The 17,922-nt window shown below is 34.1% G+C and overlaps 1 protein-coding gene across 1 annotated transcript; it reads left to right on the top strand.

The window, feature by feature from the left end:
• Window positions 1-8,538: 8,538 nt before the first annotated feature.
• Window positions 8,539-13,416, top strand: FOXI1 (forkhead box I1). Its single transcript, XM_072400808.1, has 2 exons — window positions 8,539-11,791; window positions 12,268-13,416. The coding sequence occupies exons 1-2, from the start codon at window positions 11,218-11,220 to the stop codon at window positions 12,804-12,806; spliced, it is 1,113 nt and encodes a 370-aa protein (XP_072256909.1). The 5' UTR covers window positions 8,539-11,217; the 3' UTR covers window positions 12,807-13,416.
• The last annotated feature ends 4,506 nt before the right edge of the window (window positions 13,417-17,922 follow it).

Raw genomic sequence — 17,922 nt, 5'->3', positions numbered from 1 at the left:
GACACAAGAGGCCAGAAACATGCTGTCTAATGCAAGAAAGCATATTCCTAATAACGCCTTTAATTTTTATTTTGATCTGTGCAGTGCACAATCTATAGATTCCTCTTTGTATGATGTTCTTGTGACCATTTTGTACATGCAAATAGCTGCTAAATATACAGGGACCACAAAAATACATGCAAGCACACGGTAAATTGAAATGGCTGCTGGTTGTCCAACTTGGTAGTGTACAGAAAAGAATGACATCTCTGAAGCTGAAGTGAGAAAGCGTTGTCACCCTAGTGAAAGAAGGGTCTGCATATATAATTTTACTAAAACTGAAGGAAATTCTGTATATGAAACATTCTGTGGGCATTGTTTATTATCTTGCATTTCAGAGATTTCTTTAACACATCGTGTATCGATGGCTCCAATGAATATTGAGCAAGCTAAATGGCCACCTTCTCAGTGCATAATAATGCATTTTGATGTGACGCATGATGACATATTGCGGTTTAAGTATACTGTTGTGCAAAACCAAAGCAAAGAGTACTAGCCTCATCCTGGCACTGCTTCTCCTGGTTATATCTGGCTGCTCTGCTTACAATAGGGTCATATGACTGAAAGCTGCTGAGATGACTCATGTTTTTTCAGTACTAAACATCTATTTTATATATTTTTACTGTAAATAAGTACACATTGCCACAGGCACGAACCATCCTAAACTGCTCATCAAAGGCAGCACTGCATTATGCTCAAGATTTACACAAAACAAGTCTAAAGTTGACCTTTTATATCCACCAAGATACTCTGAATGAGTACAGAACATTAACCTGTAATGTACAAGGACATGCTGAAAAGAATGACCCTAATGCAGATGCCTTGGTAATAAAGTATATTATGGCACATAACAACCTGCCAAAATGGTAATGGAAACAATATACATAAAAATAAATATACCAGTTGCTGGGAAAATGCAATCATTACTGCAGTGTATTAATATTTTCAGGGTTTTTTATATTTATTATAGATTTAACAGTAACCCTCTTGCACAGTGCTACAGTTTTAAACACAAACCCAGTGTATATAGACATTTAAACTAAATGTCCTCATCACAGTGACACATTTTTAGGGCTGTCATGGGTCTTTATTCCTGGCAATAAAAGACATGTCTTGTGCCAAAAGATGGAAGATGGGAGCCAAATCTCTTAGGGAGGGTAAAAAGTTAAAGTCCATTATGAAGATGGATATTGAATTTGTTAGCAGTGCTTCTTAAACATGAACAGAAGGACAATGGGGTCATGATAACTCACTACACCAAGTAACAAGTATTCATAAATTTCATGAAGTAGTGGAGTTTGACTCACCAAATGTTAAAAATCACTATCTACCCCAATAACAAGGCTAAAATCTAAAATCTAAGTCATTTGGGTCCATTTATAAATCAGTACATCTGAAATCCACTGAAACATTTCCTGGTGGAAGTCCATATGTTTGAATGACAGGTAATGGTTCACCACCATGGAATGTTTCAGTGAATGTCATATTCACTGCTTTATAAATAGACTCCATAATGCTCATGCACTCATTAAATTCCTGTTTTGTCTTTACAATTTGACATATCTCAGCTTTGCAACAGTCAGCCATTTCAAAGATTTCTATTCTCCTAGTTTTATTTATCAAATAATGAAAAAGAATAAAATATGCGCATATATTGTAGTTCCTAGTAGCAGAAATGCTGTTTTAGCATGCTAGTGATAAAGTTAGGGAACAATTGTAATCCCAGATATATTTTTGTTTCCTTTTTTGTATACAGGAATGCTGCAAGAAGCTGTGTAAGTCATGTTTTTGTGAGATTCTATTTACTTTATAATCCATATAAGTTATATTAAAATGAAATGTTTAAAGGCGACATTACCTTTTTCCTTCTATCTATCTGCACAGGTCATTATTTTTAATGTAGCAATGAAAAGTTGTGTAACTGTGTGTAACTGTAATCTGATTTTTGTTCATAGTGGGTATGTTTGTACTAAAGGATATTCATTTATATATGTGTATATATTGTTTTTTTTTGGTATGTTATTTAATTTTCTGTACAATTTTATGTTTCTTGTACAGAAACTAACAAATGTTTTATCTAAAACTTGCTAGATGGTAGTCGTAGAAGAGTCAGATGGCCAACATTGAGTGACATGGAAATTACTATACTGTGATTTGTAATCTAGGTGTACTGGCCACACATTTCAGACATCCTTTTCCTGACCATTTTTATCTTTTTGCATTTTACCCGAGCAAGTTCATATATGAATACATTAAATACAATCAAAATAGAAAAAAATGTTACTTTCATTATGGAATTGCTGTATACCACAGAGTTTTAAAATAGAAAACACATTTTCTTCAAATGTTGTTTTATAAATGAACAATTCAAACTTATAATGGTCACTGTATCACAGAGAATAACTATATCAATTAGAATCAATTATGAAAACAAATTAAAGGCCAATTTTAAAAAAAGAAAAGAAGACATTGTGTTTATTTTTCTTGTTTGTTATATTAATCACAACTTTTAGGAGCATTCCTTTAGCTGTCTAACTCTGAAGTAGATAGCTGGTCAGGAGCTTCAAACACACAACACAAATATGCAGCCTAGGTGCTTCCATGATAAATGTATTTTACTGTAACATTCGGACTATATAACTGAACAAAAACATTTTATTTCTGCATTGTTTTAGTCAATTCAGCAACAGATCTTTCTTCGATTATGCTATAACATTATATAGTATTTTGGGGCACCACGTTTTACAAGTTGTTTGGGAAATAACTTTGTACATTTTAAGGTAGACACAATTTCATGTATCCAATCTTGTTTTTCTCATAATTCACTATACCGAAGTACAAGAGACATTGTTTGTTATCACTACAAGTCAAAGGACCAGGGGTTCAAGATGAAATTTGTTTTGTCACTAAGATTTTTCCCACGCGAATGCCACAAAAGAATCATTAACTCTTTGTTGCGGTTTTTCGATAAAACCAGATAAACTATGCCGTCTATTTACTATAATTTCGGACTGCTAAAATAAAGCCTAAACAGTAAACATTACTACTGTGTATAGTACTTTAAACTGATCGACTCATAAGTTGCAGTTTTTCAATATTTACAACAAATATGCTTTGCTGTTTAAGGTCTTTTCATAATGGACAGACTGAAAATAAAAGCATCCAGTAGCATAACAATTTGAATATTTTTCTGCGATGTTCCAGTGCAGAACATTATTGAAAGCTCACAATTTTACAAAACATTTAGCAAAAACTTATGAATAAAAAAATATTTTTCAGTTTTCTAGTTTTTTTTTACATTTTCTCACCTAATTTCTCATGATTTTACAACATAAAAATACAATTTGGATCTTTTTAGTCCCCCCTACAGTGTTATTTGCTTAATTTTTGACAGATTTACTTTGAATCATCTGTGGATTGCAGGATTTGTGTTATTCTAAATGTATCCATTATATCCAGAAACTTATTGTTCCCTGGAAATCCAAAAAGCATACAGGCCTCAATATGAAAAATATTATATTCTCAATTGAACACACAGAATTGTTTAGCTTAACAATGTATATTGACATTTTGCTCCCAATGTTCTAATAATTCAATGTACATATAATGTCATTCCTTTCCCCACACCAGAGTTCTTTTCACTATTTTGTTGTTTATACTGTATTTATTGTATATGGCCTCCATCTTCATTCATGAATCCACAAATAATTTTAACGTTTGCTGCATTTAGACTGATGTTTGTTTGTTGCACTGACGAATATAAAGTCATTAAGTAAATCAAACTGTTACCTTACAGTGAGCATGAATCCCTGTTTTCCCATTTTAAATTAATCTTTTAGACACTTGAAAACATTTGTTTGACTTTTCTACAGAATGTTTGCTGGGTATTGTGAATATTGTTGGGTATATCCTCTAACCTCATGGAGAGCACCTAGCCTAGTAAAAAAGAGAATTTAAGCAATCTCACATATTTGCACCATAAACATGCTGCAGCCACTCCTTCGTTATTTAGTTTATATGTCATATTTCTGTGTCTACTGGCTACTAATCCACAAGTCTGCATGAATCAGCTGGAATATGTACTTTAATGTGTGGCACAGTGGTTCAGTGGTTGCAGGACTAGGATCCTAGTTTTTAGTTCTGAAATTCAGGCTGCTGTCTGTAGCTGTTTGTCTGTTTATATGTTCTTGTGTTGCCTGTGTGGGTTGCATTAAAAAAACAAAAAACAAAAAAAAAACCAACTTGCTAGTGGGTTAATTGGCTTTCACAATAAATTGGCATAAGATCTTTGAAATAATTAAACTGATCATGGTCATGGTAAGGGTGTTGGTTTGTCCATGCCTATGGACTTTGTGAAGGATTACATAAAATGTTAATGCTATATAAAGCATCTTACTGAAAATGACCTTGTTTAGGCAAATAGCCACAATTATAGAAAACTCTGTGAACTTTATTACAAATCATTGTATATCAAATCTAGAGTTCTACAGCATGCCCCGTTGGTCTCTCCCCTTGGATCGTGGAGGTAGAAAATTTAGCACTATCATCTCCCCTGTGTATCTGCATGTCCCCAATTTAGCTCACTATTGTCTGGCCCGACTCTATAAACATGAGTGAATGTTAGTTTCCTAGTGACAACTCTCATTTAAAAATGCAATCAGAAAAAATCCCTCCAACTTCTAGCTAATGCCTACTTACAGAAATTACTACTACAGAAATATTTTTCCACATTTTCCATTTTCACTGGACCTTAAAAGCTAGAATTGTATGAGCTATGAGACTTATTTGTGAAAATGTGTGTAAGGGCTCATTTACACTAAAACAATGTGGTGCGTTTTTCTAAAGCATACACATTGCCATTATTATTACAATGCACTTCAGTTCATCTGAATGAGCTCCCAAACTTAGCCCACCCGACACACACATACTGCATGCTGCATTTTTCAAAGCAAACCACACTACAATGATGTGTAGTAATGTTTTCCTAAGGTGCCATTAGCAAAGTATGACAACCCAGCACATCAACACATGCACTAGTAATGGACACAATTTTTGTTTTTACATGCATTTCCACATAGAAATGTGTGCAACAAAATAATGTGCATGAGCTGTACATGTAGATAATTTCGGAACTGGGCTGGTTAGTGTGAGTTATACAATACAAATGCTTTTGTTTTAGCTAGCATTTTCTAACTCTACAGCTAAAATATAAAAAAAACAACATGGACTGTTTTTTCTATATTTTATGAATTGCCATTGGATACTAAATTAAAGGCAAAACTTTTTATTTAAGATTTAGGGTTAGAACCTATCACGACTGTATTTCTGTATGTGTCCCTATTAGGGAGAAGTCTGGCTGTTCTGGTAAATGGACACAGATGGCACAGAAAAGACTTACCTATATATGGGTTTACTTCAAGCTCAAGAAAAAAAGACATGTTAGATTTCAAAGCTACAATACAACTTGGCCTATCTTTAGGAATTATAAACAGAACAGCAGTTGTGCATTTATGCAGTCGACAGTAGAAACACATTTGTAATTACACTGAAAGGTTTAGTTACCTAAAGGTGCAAATGTCTTACAATGGATAACAGGCAATAAGGTGTCTGTTCCTGAGCATGCAGCTGGGACCTGACCTTATTTCCTTTTTGATTCAGCCACTGAGGTCAAAGCTTGTGGGCATACAAACAGTTGGCTGTAAGTTATAAAGATGCTTTGTCCTAGATTTATTTATTTGATCACATTTGAAAAGGAGCAATGCTTGTTACTGAACCCATAAACAGCTTACCTGTTGAACTCAATGCTCCAAATAGTTGCATTGATTACCTGTATCTGCATATGCATGGCTTTCCTTACACACTATTTTCATCCTTTATTTAACGTTTCTAAAGAGAAAACCAGCTGTGGTGGAGTCTCTGCTCCAAACACAATGAAAGAATAAGCAGACATTAGGTTTAGGACACATTATTATTAAACAGGATTTGACACATGCAAATGTTTGTATGTTGGATATTAAAGCATTAACTAAACTAAAAACTATGAGCAGGCAGTTTCTTTATTGAAGGTACAGGTCATACCCCTTCTGCAATAAAACAAACTTACCCTCCTGTTCACAATATGTTCTATTTCCCCTGCTAGAAATTAATGGTCTGCAATAAGGATGCCAAATGCCAAATTGTTAAAGTAAAACATTTAGTAAGATAAATGAAAAAATTCAAATAGAATTGTAATTTGTGCCACTTGTTCTCAACTAATTAAAAAGCTAATACTACCACTTTGTTATGTATATATTTTAAAGCAAATAAAAGCCAACTTTATATAAAATATTTAAATATTTAGACACTAGTAGAACTTTGTAGGTATTCTGTGCAGGCTCCTCTTCTGTACTGAAATTGTGAACTCTAATTTTACTGTACACACTCAGATTCTTACAGTGCATTAGAAGGTGCAGCAAGTCAGAGAGAGCTGAAATTATTTCTTGTTTTAGGCATATCCAACATCATCAAGCCCTTTCCCTTCTTCTACAGCTAAGCTCCCTGCCCTACCTTTTTCATTTATTGGATTTCAGTCCTTTCATGGAAGCACTGCATCACATGTGCCTGTTTCTACAGCTTCCTGTTTTCAGAAAGCTGTGTACAGCACCCTGTCAGCCCTTCCCATCTGTCATAAGTTGACTGTATTGCAGATATTTAGTATTAATGCCACTGTATCAACAAACGGGTTTATTGAATTAATAGTGCACTTGATGAGTGATGCTAAATAATTCTGGCAAAATTATCTTATGTACCCCCATGCATAACTTTAGTTAAAAGGTGATGATTGCATTATTTATGTACTGTGACACTGATAAGTGATTGACAAGCTGCTTGCTGCCTGGCAGAACATCAGAGTATGGTTTGTGTGTATAGGGTAGAGAATACTAAAAGAGAAGAGGTAAAGATGCTACAGGTGGATTTCAGGAAGGAGTGGAGTAATACAAGAAATATGCTGTTAGTGGAGGAGAGGAGCTCAACGGTTGGGAACAACCCGAGCTGTGAGTAAATGAAGCAGTACTTAGTGGCACATGTTTTAAATATACAATACTATACAAAATCTATAACTTTTCAGATATTCAGCAATCAGTACTCATCTCCTGTTCTGTTTTTGCTGGTTTTGATATTCTGGTCAGAGTGATGTCACTTCCATACAATACCTGGGATTACAAATGTGATCGCAGTATAGAAGAGATGTGCGTTGATCTGGTGACCACCACAGCTATGCTCACCTCTGTGAAAAAAGCAGTGAATGGGTGCCTTTTTGTTCTACTGATGTGGGTGGTTGTGGGAATTATAACTATTGGAATGTAGAATGGATGTAGAAAACCTGGGACAACGTGCTCTATTTGTCTAAATTGGCCTACAATATTTTGAAAACTGTTGAAAAACTGCATACATACCCGTTACTCTATTTAAATCAACACTAAAATTACGTTTTTGGGACATATGAACTACAACATGCTTTATATAGAATTTTTTAAAATCTTAAAAAATGAATATAGGAGTCATAACAGTCATTTAAAGTATATTCTGTATATTTGAGATCTATGTATGGACACTAATAATTAGATATTGCATTTTTTTGAATAAATAAAACAGAAAATTTGCAAAATTTGGGGTCAATTGTCGATGTACCCAAAATTTTCAGTTACAGAAAATGTTCATAAAAATGTTTGTAAAAATTCTGAAGCTGAAGAGGATTCATTTTCTAGCAAGCCCCTCTCTTAGATGGTTTATGGAGTGTTTGGCATTTGATTTTAATTTAATGATTCCAATTTTTAGAGATTTACATTTGCAACGACTCCAAGGAAGCTAATATGTGTATGATCACAGTCTCTTAAATTTATACCAGAGATATAACAGATACACATTTAAAATAAATAAAAATATAATTTACCTATTTATTATCAGATGACAGGTTTATAAATATAGCAGCCTCAGGTCTTGCTATCAGGCTCTGTTTATCTCAGGGAGCTTGCCAAACTTGCAGATATTACTGCAGGCTGCTGAGTTTCAATGGATGAGATTTTTAAGAGATCTACCTGGCACTGTTCACCTTAAATTCATTTGCAAAGACCCCAAGGAAACTATTTATATATGTAATTGAAATATATAAAAAAGTTATTAGTGAAATAACACACAATTAAAAGCAACAATAAACTAACATACTTAATCAAAAGCAGATGGCACGTTGAAGAAATACCAGTCTCAGGTCTCACTTTAAGGATTGGTCCATCTCAATGTGGGAGCCTAGCAAAGTGTATTTGGACAGCTGGAATTGTTAAACATAACATATTGGTACAATGATGAATACATCCATATAGTTTGTCATTAGAGGGTTTACTAATTTTAGGATTTTTATCATTCTAATAATACAGTTTATTGCAAAAGTGTTATAAAGGTTCCAAACTCAAACTGCTTTAGTTTCCATCTATCCTTCCTATTTTAGTTAGTCAGGCCAACCATTACATTTACTAGTTAAATGTAATGGGGATTGCTCAACAAGACTTGTTATCTCTATTTACCCATAGTATTTAGTATTTGCAAAGCTATCTATCCAAATGCAACATGACAGATTAAAGCTACATACACATGATGATTCTTGCCCAAGAAAAATTTGTTAGTTTTACATTTGTACAGCATTCCCCCAACATTGTTTATCAATTCACTACAGCAAATTGATGAATGACTGATTAAGAACTACAACTGTGCACTCCTATGGAGGAGAGTACAGTAGGGTGCTGCTCACTTGCCATCAGTCCTCAGACATTTGTACGAGGCCTAACTCATGAGACCTGATTGGCTGCAAATGTTTGCATGGCTGGATGAGATATCTGCTGATGCAAGAGAGCTTGTATGCCGACCATATAAGCAGTGATGGGGAGTTTAAATGACATTTACTTTACAGTGGATAAACTTATCAGGTGTGATGGTTTTGGGGTATAATTAATAATTACCGAATACTTAAACCATAAAAGTAATAGACATACTACATGAAGGATTGGAACAATATTCTACAAAAATTTTTGTTACTTAGTTATGTCCCTTATGTTTTAATTGTACAGTTGAGATGAAAATAATCTTTTTCAGAGATTTGATGAATATCGGGATTGAAAGTCTCCTGGCATAGCAAACATTGCGCTACAGGGGAAAAAAAGATTTAAAAAAAGCATCCTTAAAAAGCAGTGTGGAATCTCCTATGGCCAGACTTACAAGGTGCTAAGATGTGAAGAACAAGGATCATTTCTTGTCTTGAGAGCCATCTCCACCCTTCAAACAAACACAGACATCTACTTATCAGTAATGAAGTAGCACTGGTGGTACAAACAAAACAGCTAGCATCATCAAAGAAAGGACAGCCAGAAGTGGTAGCACTGCATCACATAAACACCATTATTCTTATCTGATAAAAACAACAACCAAAACAGCCAAACAGCCATTCTGTCCTAAATAAAAATATTCCACAGAATAGCTATGTGTGTTATCTTTTTTAGAGTTTGCTGAGACTAATACTTCAAAGTTGCTTAAATAATATAAACTCACTTATTTTAAAATGCTAATTTATTAGGGGTTTTAAAGTCCACAACATTGGAGATGGAATGTAGAAGTCACATTTTACTTTTTACTCTTAGGCCTTTCAGTCTATCTTTAGATCGAAGTAAATTATGTGTACATAATTGAAATTGTTTTTGTAGTGATTACTTTTTAGCATGCGCTATTACATGACATTTTACATACATTTTTGCCATTGTTACTATCTTGTGTACATAAAATGGCAACATATTACAGTGCTGTAAAATAAATAAAGGCTGCTGATGAAGAGAAGTGGATTCTGTCAAATTAGGTGCAATTTAAATAGTGTGGGAGCATATTAGATAATAGGTAAGGGACTTGGAACTGTGGCTAAAAAGGTGAATACCATTATGAGATTTTTATGCTTTATAATGAACTATTTAAATTAGTACCTTTCTGTAAGCTCTTGCAGATTTTCATGTAATCTTTTCTTCCCTTACCTATGCTATGAAAACTATGTAGATTATTAACAGCAATAAACCCTACAAGTGCCTTGCTTTACTCATCTGGTGTGTCCTCTATAAAACAACCTGAAAAAATTATATGAAATATGAAATCAAGAAAGATTACAATAAAAGACCAGAATATGTTGATTTAATAAATAAAAAGCAATAATAATAATAAAATATTAATATAGTAATTATTTTTCAAAGTTTAATAACTGCTATTCTTGTTCTAAATGTTTAGATTAGCTGTAAGCTCCAAAGGGCAACTGTTTGCTGTGCTAGTTTTTGTTTTTTGTTTTTTACAGTAGTATGTAAATAGACATACATAAAAATTTATTATAATTATAATAAACTAATTAATTCATTGATTTTAAAATATTAAAAAAGTATTCCTGAATCAATGCACATTTCACTGCATGAAAATATGTTTGCATAAACACTACGGGAAACTAAATATTATGAAGGGTAAAGATGATTTGTGATGTTTATCTCTCTTTATATAGCAATTAAACTGCACAACCTCCAGACTATAAACAGTAGGCAGTACATTGCAGTAAGCAGCAGTAGTAAATGTTTTACATTTCTTAAGTGCATTTTTTGGCATAAATGAAATCAGTACTCGGGTTTAATATACTTGTGGGTTATCTGTGCAGATTTTTTTAAGTGTTTCTGTTTTAGTGAATGCATCAGCTATAAAATACACTTTCTGCTAAAATAGGAACACTTTGCCCTACATATTTTGCAATACAGTCTCCTTTTATACACATCTATAAAATTTTAAAATATTAACTTTTGTTAAATGCTTTTTTTATTTTAGACTTTTACCTGTCTAAAATCTGGTATGAAACATTAGTTTTTTTTCTAGAGAACTTGAAAAAATATTCCATTCATTTGAAAGATAAACTCTCATAAATTTTAAATGGGTTTATAGGCTGCTAGCATTCCAAAAAGGGATATCACTTCATCTCCAGCCAGTCAGTGAAAGCTAGGCGGAGCATATTCAAAAACCTAACTACTGACAGGTGTATAAGAAGTGCTGAGGAAGGGCACAGGTGATACACCTGTTTCAGGGACAGTTGCAAGCACAGGTGCATCTGGCTCTTTATCCTACCAGCTTTCCAACATGAGTGCATTTGATCCACAGACACATTCTCCACCTCGCTGTGGGCCACAATTTCCAAACATAGGGCAAGAACCTCCAGAGATCAATATCTACTGTGACAGCATCTTTCACCCTCAGAATATGCCTAGCCCTCAACGACCTTCAAACTTTGAGACTGGAGATTTCAGCACTACTGCTAATCCTTACCTATGGCTGAATGGGCCATCCATCACACCACCTCCTTACCTGCAAGGATCAAATACCAACCATTTTATGCCTCAGACATATGGGATGCAGAGGCAGCTTTTGCCTAACATGCATGGCTTAGGAGGATCTGAATTAGGTTGGCTTCCAATTCCATCCCAAGAAGAACTCATGAAACTCGTAAGACCACCTTATTCCTATTCTGCTTTAATTGCCATGGCAATACATGGTGCCCCAGATAAAAGACTGACACTAAGCCAAATTTATCAGTATGTTGCGGACAACTTTCCTTTTTACAACAAAAGCAAAGCTGGTTGGCAAAACTCTATCCGGCATAACTTATCACTAAATGATTGCTTCAAAAAGGTTCCAAGAGATGAAGATGATCCAGGTAAGTGTTTTTTTTGTTTTATATCATACTTGATTACATTAGTAACATCAAATGAACAATTTAAATTACAATTTAGTAACATGAAATGTTTTTTCCTATTTTTAATATAAAACCTATTTTAAGTGCTGTTGTATGATCCATCAAAATGTAGATTCTTTAGTGTGCTTAAAAATTCAAAGGAATTTAAACAGTAATAAGAACTATGAGGAAATGCCTATGCATCTTGCTTGTAGATTAATGATTTGTGTATTTTAGGACTGAAACAAATACCACATTAAAGTCAATTTCTTTCCTTTTACTCCATAGTAAAATTTCTATTTCTTTGTACACAACACTATTTCATATGCCGAGCCATATATTTCATATTCTGAATACTAGTAACATATTGAATGAATTCTGTTAAAATGTCATATATAAAAAAAGGTAAATTTCATGCTCTTATAAAACATGCTAAGCATTATATTTTCTGTTACTAGGTAAGGGCAATTACTGGACTCTGGACCCAAACTGTGAAAAAATGTTTGACAATGGGAATTTCAGAAGAAAAAGAAAGAGAAAGTCTGACACCAATGGCCAGCTAACCACTGATAAAACAGATGGGAGTTCACTGCCCGACAGCCCAAAAAATGGAGAACATCAAGACCTGCTGGAGAGTTCCTCACCAGGAACTGATGACTCAACTGAAAAAAGACTATCTCCACCTGCCATAACACCATGCCTTAACAATTTTCTCTCTAGCATGACTGCCTATGTCAACAGTGCCAGTTCTGTAGGTAGATCAGTACCACTTGGACTCAGTAACGAAACATCTGATAAAGTAACACAGAACACAGTCGGTTTTAGCTCATACTCAACACTTACAAACATACCAAGTCATGGAGGATCAGACTGGTCCCCTACGGTGTCATCAAGTCCGTTTGGTTACAGTAGCTCTTTACTAAATCAGTTCAATCCTCACTTCTACAACAGTATCACAAACAATACCATGTTCTCCAGAGAAGGCACAGAGGTATAAGTACCAGAATGAGTTAGAAAAGCCTTAAAGTATACTCAAATGAAATGTTCATCAAGAAAGAAAAAAATCACTGTACCAGTTAACCTGAATGTTTGTTTATGTGAACTGTATTTATAGATACACAAACGCTCATACTCACACACAAACATACATATAATATTTGTATGTACTGTAGACAAACACACAATGAAAATAATAATTTTCAGTAGTTGCCTGTTTTTTAGTCACATTGGACTGCGCTCTAGTTACACACTGCCTTTTTACAGCTTTACTTTTTATGTTGTGCAAATGTCTTAGAAATGATGTTGTTTTTTTAAAATATGTACAATTATCTAAATATTACTGTGCAAGATGATGCAAATTGTCACTGTGTTGAAAGACTGGGCTTTAGCTGAGAAATAATTACTACATGGTCTTTTCTATAGCCTGTAATTGTAGATGTTTACTGTGGAGAAATAAACCTGGGTAGGGGCAATGCATGTAGTGCAGTAAAAACTTTAATACATTTGTCTTTCTTTTTAAATGTATACTATTTTATATAATGTATTAAATTTCACTGAGGGGAAAATGGGTTGGTATTTTGTAATAAAATTACAAAAAAAAAAATAAATGTGTTTTTGTTTTATTTGAATGACATGATATTACAATGCACCTAACAGTGTAAATAATGTTACTAACATAACCTAATTAGGTGAATGTGTGAACATCATTATTTTAATTCCAACTAATCTGTTGCCACTAGGACCACAATGGACAGATATTAGAACCTTCGTGCATAACAGTGTGGGCCTACATTATTTTGAGGTTGGTTCAGTATTACAGTGGAGAGAGCAAAGGGCTAATTGCAAAGCTCATTAACCATATTATCCTTCCATAATCTTCATTGTAATGACCTGAATTCAGACTGCTGTACTTTTTCAATGGGTTACAGAGTTCTGCACTTTGTTTTTTGCACACATATAGCTGTCTACAAGTTTTCTTTAAAAGGTTACTGATGTGACATACTTATATTAAACACAGTATAACAAAAGAGAGACAGCAGGTGTAGAACTATTTGGGATGTTCTATTAGGAGAGAGGGGGCATTGTACCCACCAACTGAGCCCTACAGTCTGATTTTCCGTGTAAAGTTACAAGTTCTCTTTGATTCAGATAAAAATGCTTACACTATATAAGCCCAGAATGAAACCTAAATAAGCTCCTACATTTTATCAAAATTTATTGGGGATACGTTAATAAAGGTCATCTGCAACATACATATTGATGCCATATGCCACAGGACTCCACCAGACCTGGACCTTTTATCCAAAGCCAATCAAAATCCTGGAACCTGGAAGAAACCACATTTCCAATTCAAATACAAATAATTGCAAACAGTCACATTAGCCCTCCTAGCCAACTTCTTTTCTAGCCTTGATTCTACCCTCTGAATATATTCTATGTTACATATTTTCTACTTTCTTAGGTCATGTGCAAATTAAAACAAGGTAATACATTTCCCATCTTTTGAAATCATGTGCCTATACACTATTTATCGAATGGTGCAATGTCATACTGTGATTTGAATGAGTCTGTTAACATCAATAAATTACAGGTAAAGGTTGAATGGGAGCAATATCCTAATATTGCTATATCAATCTCCTAAAGGCAAAATTGTTGAGAGACCCTAACCATGCTAAGTAACTTTACCTAATATTGTATTGGGTAATAAAACTGCTGTAATGAATATGCTGGCTTACAGACTTGTCTAGCATGTGGCAAGATGACCATATAGCATTAATGTAAAAAGCAACCTTTGTTTGCAAATAGTTGGTAATTCAGAAAAATGAACTTAATATTGATCTCTAAAAGAATTTTAGAAATACAGAATGACACAAAACAGAGCTTTCTAATGACTTGGCTGTCCTGGTTGGACCATTAGGGTTAAATCTGATCAATAGCTTTACAGTTCTTGTTTTATAATATATAATGCACTGTTCAAAATGCTAACAGTGTATTTTATTGTGTATTATTTCTCCCACCTCCTAAGATTGTAAGCTCTTCGGGCAGGGTCCTCTCCTCCTCCTGTGTCATTGTCTGTATCTGTCTGTCATTTACAGTTATGCCTAATATATTGGTGCTATATAAATCCTGTTTATTAAAAATATAATAATATTAATCCAGTAATTTTTGAACTTAGTGAATATTTTCTGCTTATTTAGGTTTCATTTCTGCAGTAGGTCATACGAAAATCTGCCCAGCAATACTCTGTGCGTTACAATTGAGAAATTAGCATTGCAAAATATACCATGGTAATGCTAATGAAAGCAATCATATTGATGACCTTCAGCCTATGCTGATTCACATATGACCATTTACACTATAATTAATATAGGGGCTAAAAAAAGTTTTGGGTGTTCCTGCACCTCCTATTGCATTCTTGACAACATAACAAAAACTAAGTCTCCAATGGGCAAAATGGCGATCCTTCATTTTTCCTGTGACATTGTTTTGTCCAACTGATTTTCAAGAACATGTTTATTTGCTGATTTTGCATTCATTTGGTGGAAAACATTTTTTTTCAGTAACAATTTTTGTCACATCTTTGCTTGTGCTTTAATGCAGATCCACTGTTACTTTTGTGCTTAACTGACCAATCCAATCAATAATCAATTGGCCCCAATTTAATTCTCTCCTGTGTATGTAATTTATCCCTTTTGAATATTTCTTGATAGCAAGCATTTAGAATTTTGATTAGATGCACTCGTTTGTACTTAAGATAAAACTTTGTTGATTTTTCCACAACTGTTAACAATCTCAAAATATCGGTCACTTACAATTGGTCAGCTGCTAGAATCCTTTTAGATTCCCATCTGATCATTTTGTAGGGTTGAAAAGTAGCAGGGAATTGAAATCCCCCCCCCCTTAAATATCAAATTAATCAAGCGGATTACACATCTGTGCTTAAAAAATAATTTTGTGTCTCTGGTAATTCTTAGCATGTTATATACATGACTAAGTGTGTATGCCTAAAAATCTTGTTTAAGTTAATTGAATTTTTTTGTTTGAGCAATGGAAACACATCAGCTATTTAAATCATCATTCAGTTTGTCATGACAACATGTTCTTTTCTGTGCCAGTTAGATTGAAGGGGTACATTCTCTCCCTGTTGACATAAAAACAAGTATAAAGTTGGGAGACCGGTTCATTTATCATTACAACCAGAGAAAATATTAATATTATTTAAGCATAATGGAACTTGGTGAAAGCATACTTGGTGATTAATTGATCTGCATTTGAACTGATTTAATACTTAGTACTGTGAAACTATTTTTTAAAACCATTTTTTTTACTTTGACTCATTTTTCAAGTCAAATCTGAAAGTCAAATGTTTTTTTAGCATTGATGTTGGTACCAGCATAATACTTCAGGTATACATAGTTGTAGAGGTCAGTCTGCATTTTCTGAGCCACTATTAACTATTTCACTGCTAGAATCATTAAATATTGTATTTCTTGAAATGCTGTGTAAGAGGAGGTTGCTGTTTATACATATCTTTCTCATTAACTTACGCTAAAGATAAATGATAAAAATGGTTTAAATTATTTTAATTAAGCTAATTTATTTGATTGGATTACAGTATTCCAGTGTTTTTAGGAAGAACTTTCCAGTTGAGTAAATAAAATACAGGGGAAATACAGAGGATAAATGCACTGCACATGCTGTAGTTTTAAGGCATCCCTGTGGATAGTAACAACCAAGTATGTAATAACTATTTTTTATAAGTTGTTTATACTTAATACCTTCATTGCCTTGACCAGTTCTAGACTGTTGCTAGACAGTTTCTGACTTGGAACATTGGGAATATTTAGAAGGCATTGTTTTACATTTCTAAGTTTGTGATTTGGTATTCTAAAAAAAAAAAAAAAAGATTTTTGTTTTTGTACTATAGACTGCAGCTTTATGGGAGATGCTCTGAAGACTGCTTTTAATTTGATTGTGTTTTCCTGTTAATATTTCAGTAATTAGGTATGGTACTATGTGCAGCTGCTGCTCCCTGAGGATTGCCATTCATCCAAGTTGGATGAATGAAGTATTTTTGTAGTAATCACCCAATATATCTTATATGGTTGCCAAGTCAGGCTGAAACCAGCTCTTTCCATTACTGAATTTTGCACAAGTGTTGTTATCCCTTTGCCCAAAAGTCCTACCGCATTTATAATAACTTTTTTTTAATGATTATTCCACAATGAAAGGATTATTCTAACAGACGCATTCATAACACAAGCAAAGCCATGGGACTCCTGACAGTGTGGGATCCCCAGGCACTAGAGGGCAAATGGTCACATGTCTCCCCATTTAACTCTAGTGCTGATTGGCTAGGAAAAAAGAAACCCTGATGATGCTTGAGCGTTTTTTTCAGCCAATCAAGGGAGAGGTCCTGTGAGGTCATTTCCCCCGGGATCCCTAACAAAACACTTGCCGAAACTCCACTAAGGCTGCCTGGAGCAGTGTCCCTATACACCCACGTGCACACTGCTCCCAGAATCTCTAGTCATGTAGGTTATCTGCACCAATGTGGGTTCATAAAACATACCAATGTTCCTCTGGGGCTTCCTGGAATAATAGCCTCATACGACATCTCCTTTGATTGGCTGAAAAAGATATACACTGATGACGCCTCAAATACATCAGTGTTTATGTTTTCAGCCAATCGAGAGAGAGGTTGTGTGGGGACACTGATCCCGGAGCCCTAGCAGAGTTGTGGCATGTACTCTGCACCCAATTATTATGGAATAACCTGTAAAAAATAATTAAATACAACTACAGAAAATACATACATATATTAAAAATAGTTTAACATTAAAGCTTTGCCTCATTATTTATAGATATTTTTAACCCCTTCAGGGAATGGGTAAGGAGTTTTTTTTAGCCTTGTACTTATTACCCATAGTGGGGCGGTAGAGATCTGGGAGTACCCCTTATTTATTATTATTCAATTGTTTTCAATAAATTGTTTTCATAATAAAGTGTTAAAACACCTAAACATGTGAAAATGGCTATAAACACCTCCACTGAAATCATGAAATCAATGAAGGTGTTTTTGCACAATTTTAGGCATTTTTGCATGTTTTAAA

Source organism: Pyxicephalus adspersus, chromosome 2 (assembly GCF_032062135.1).
Source record: "Pyxicephalus adspersus chromosome 2, UCB_Pads_2.0, whole genome shotgun sequence".
Lineage (NCBI taxonomy): Eukaryota > Metazoa > Chordata > Amphibia > Anura > Pyxicephalidae > Pyxicephalus > Pyxicephalus adspersus.
The sequence above is the reverse complement of the archived record's forward strand: the minus strand, read 5'-3'. Positions and strand labels throughout refer to the sequence as shown.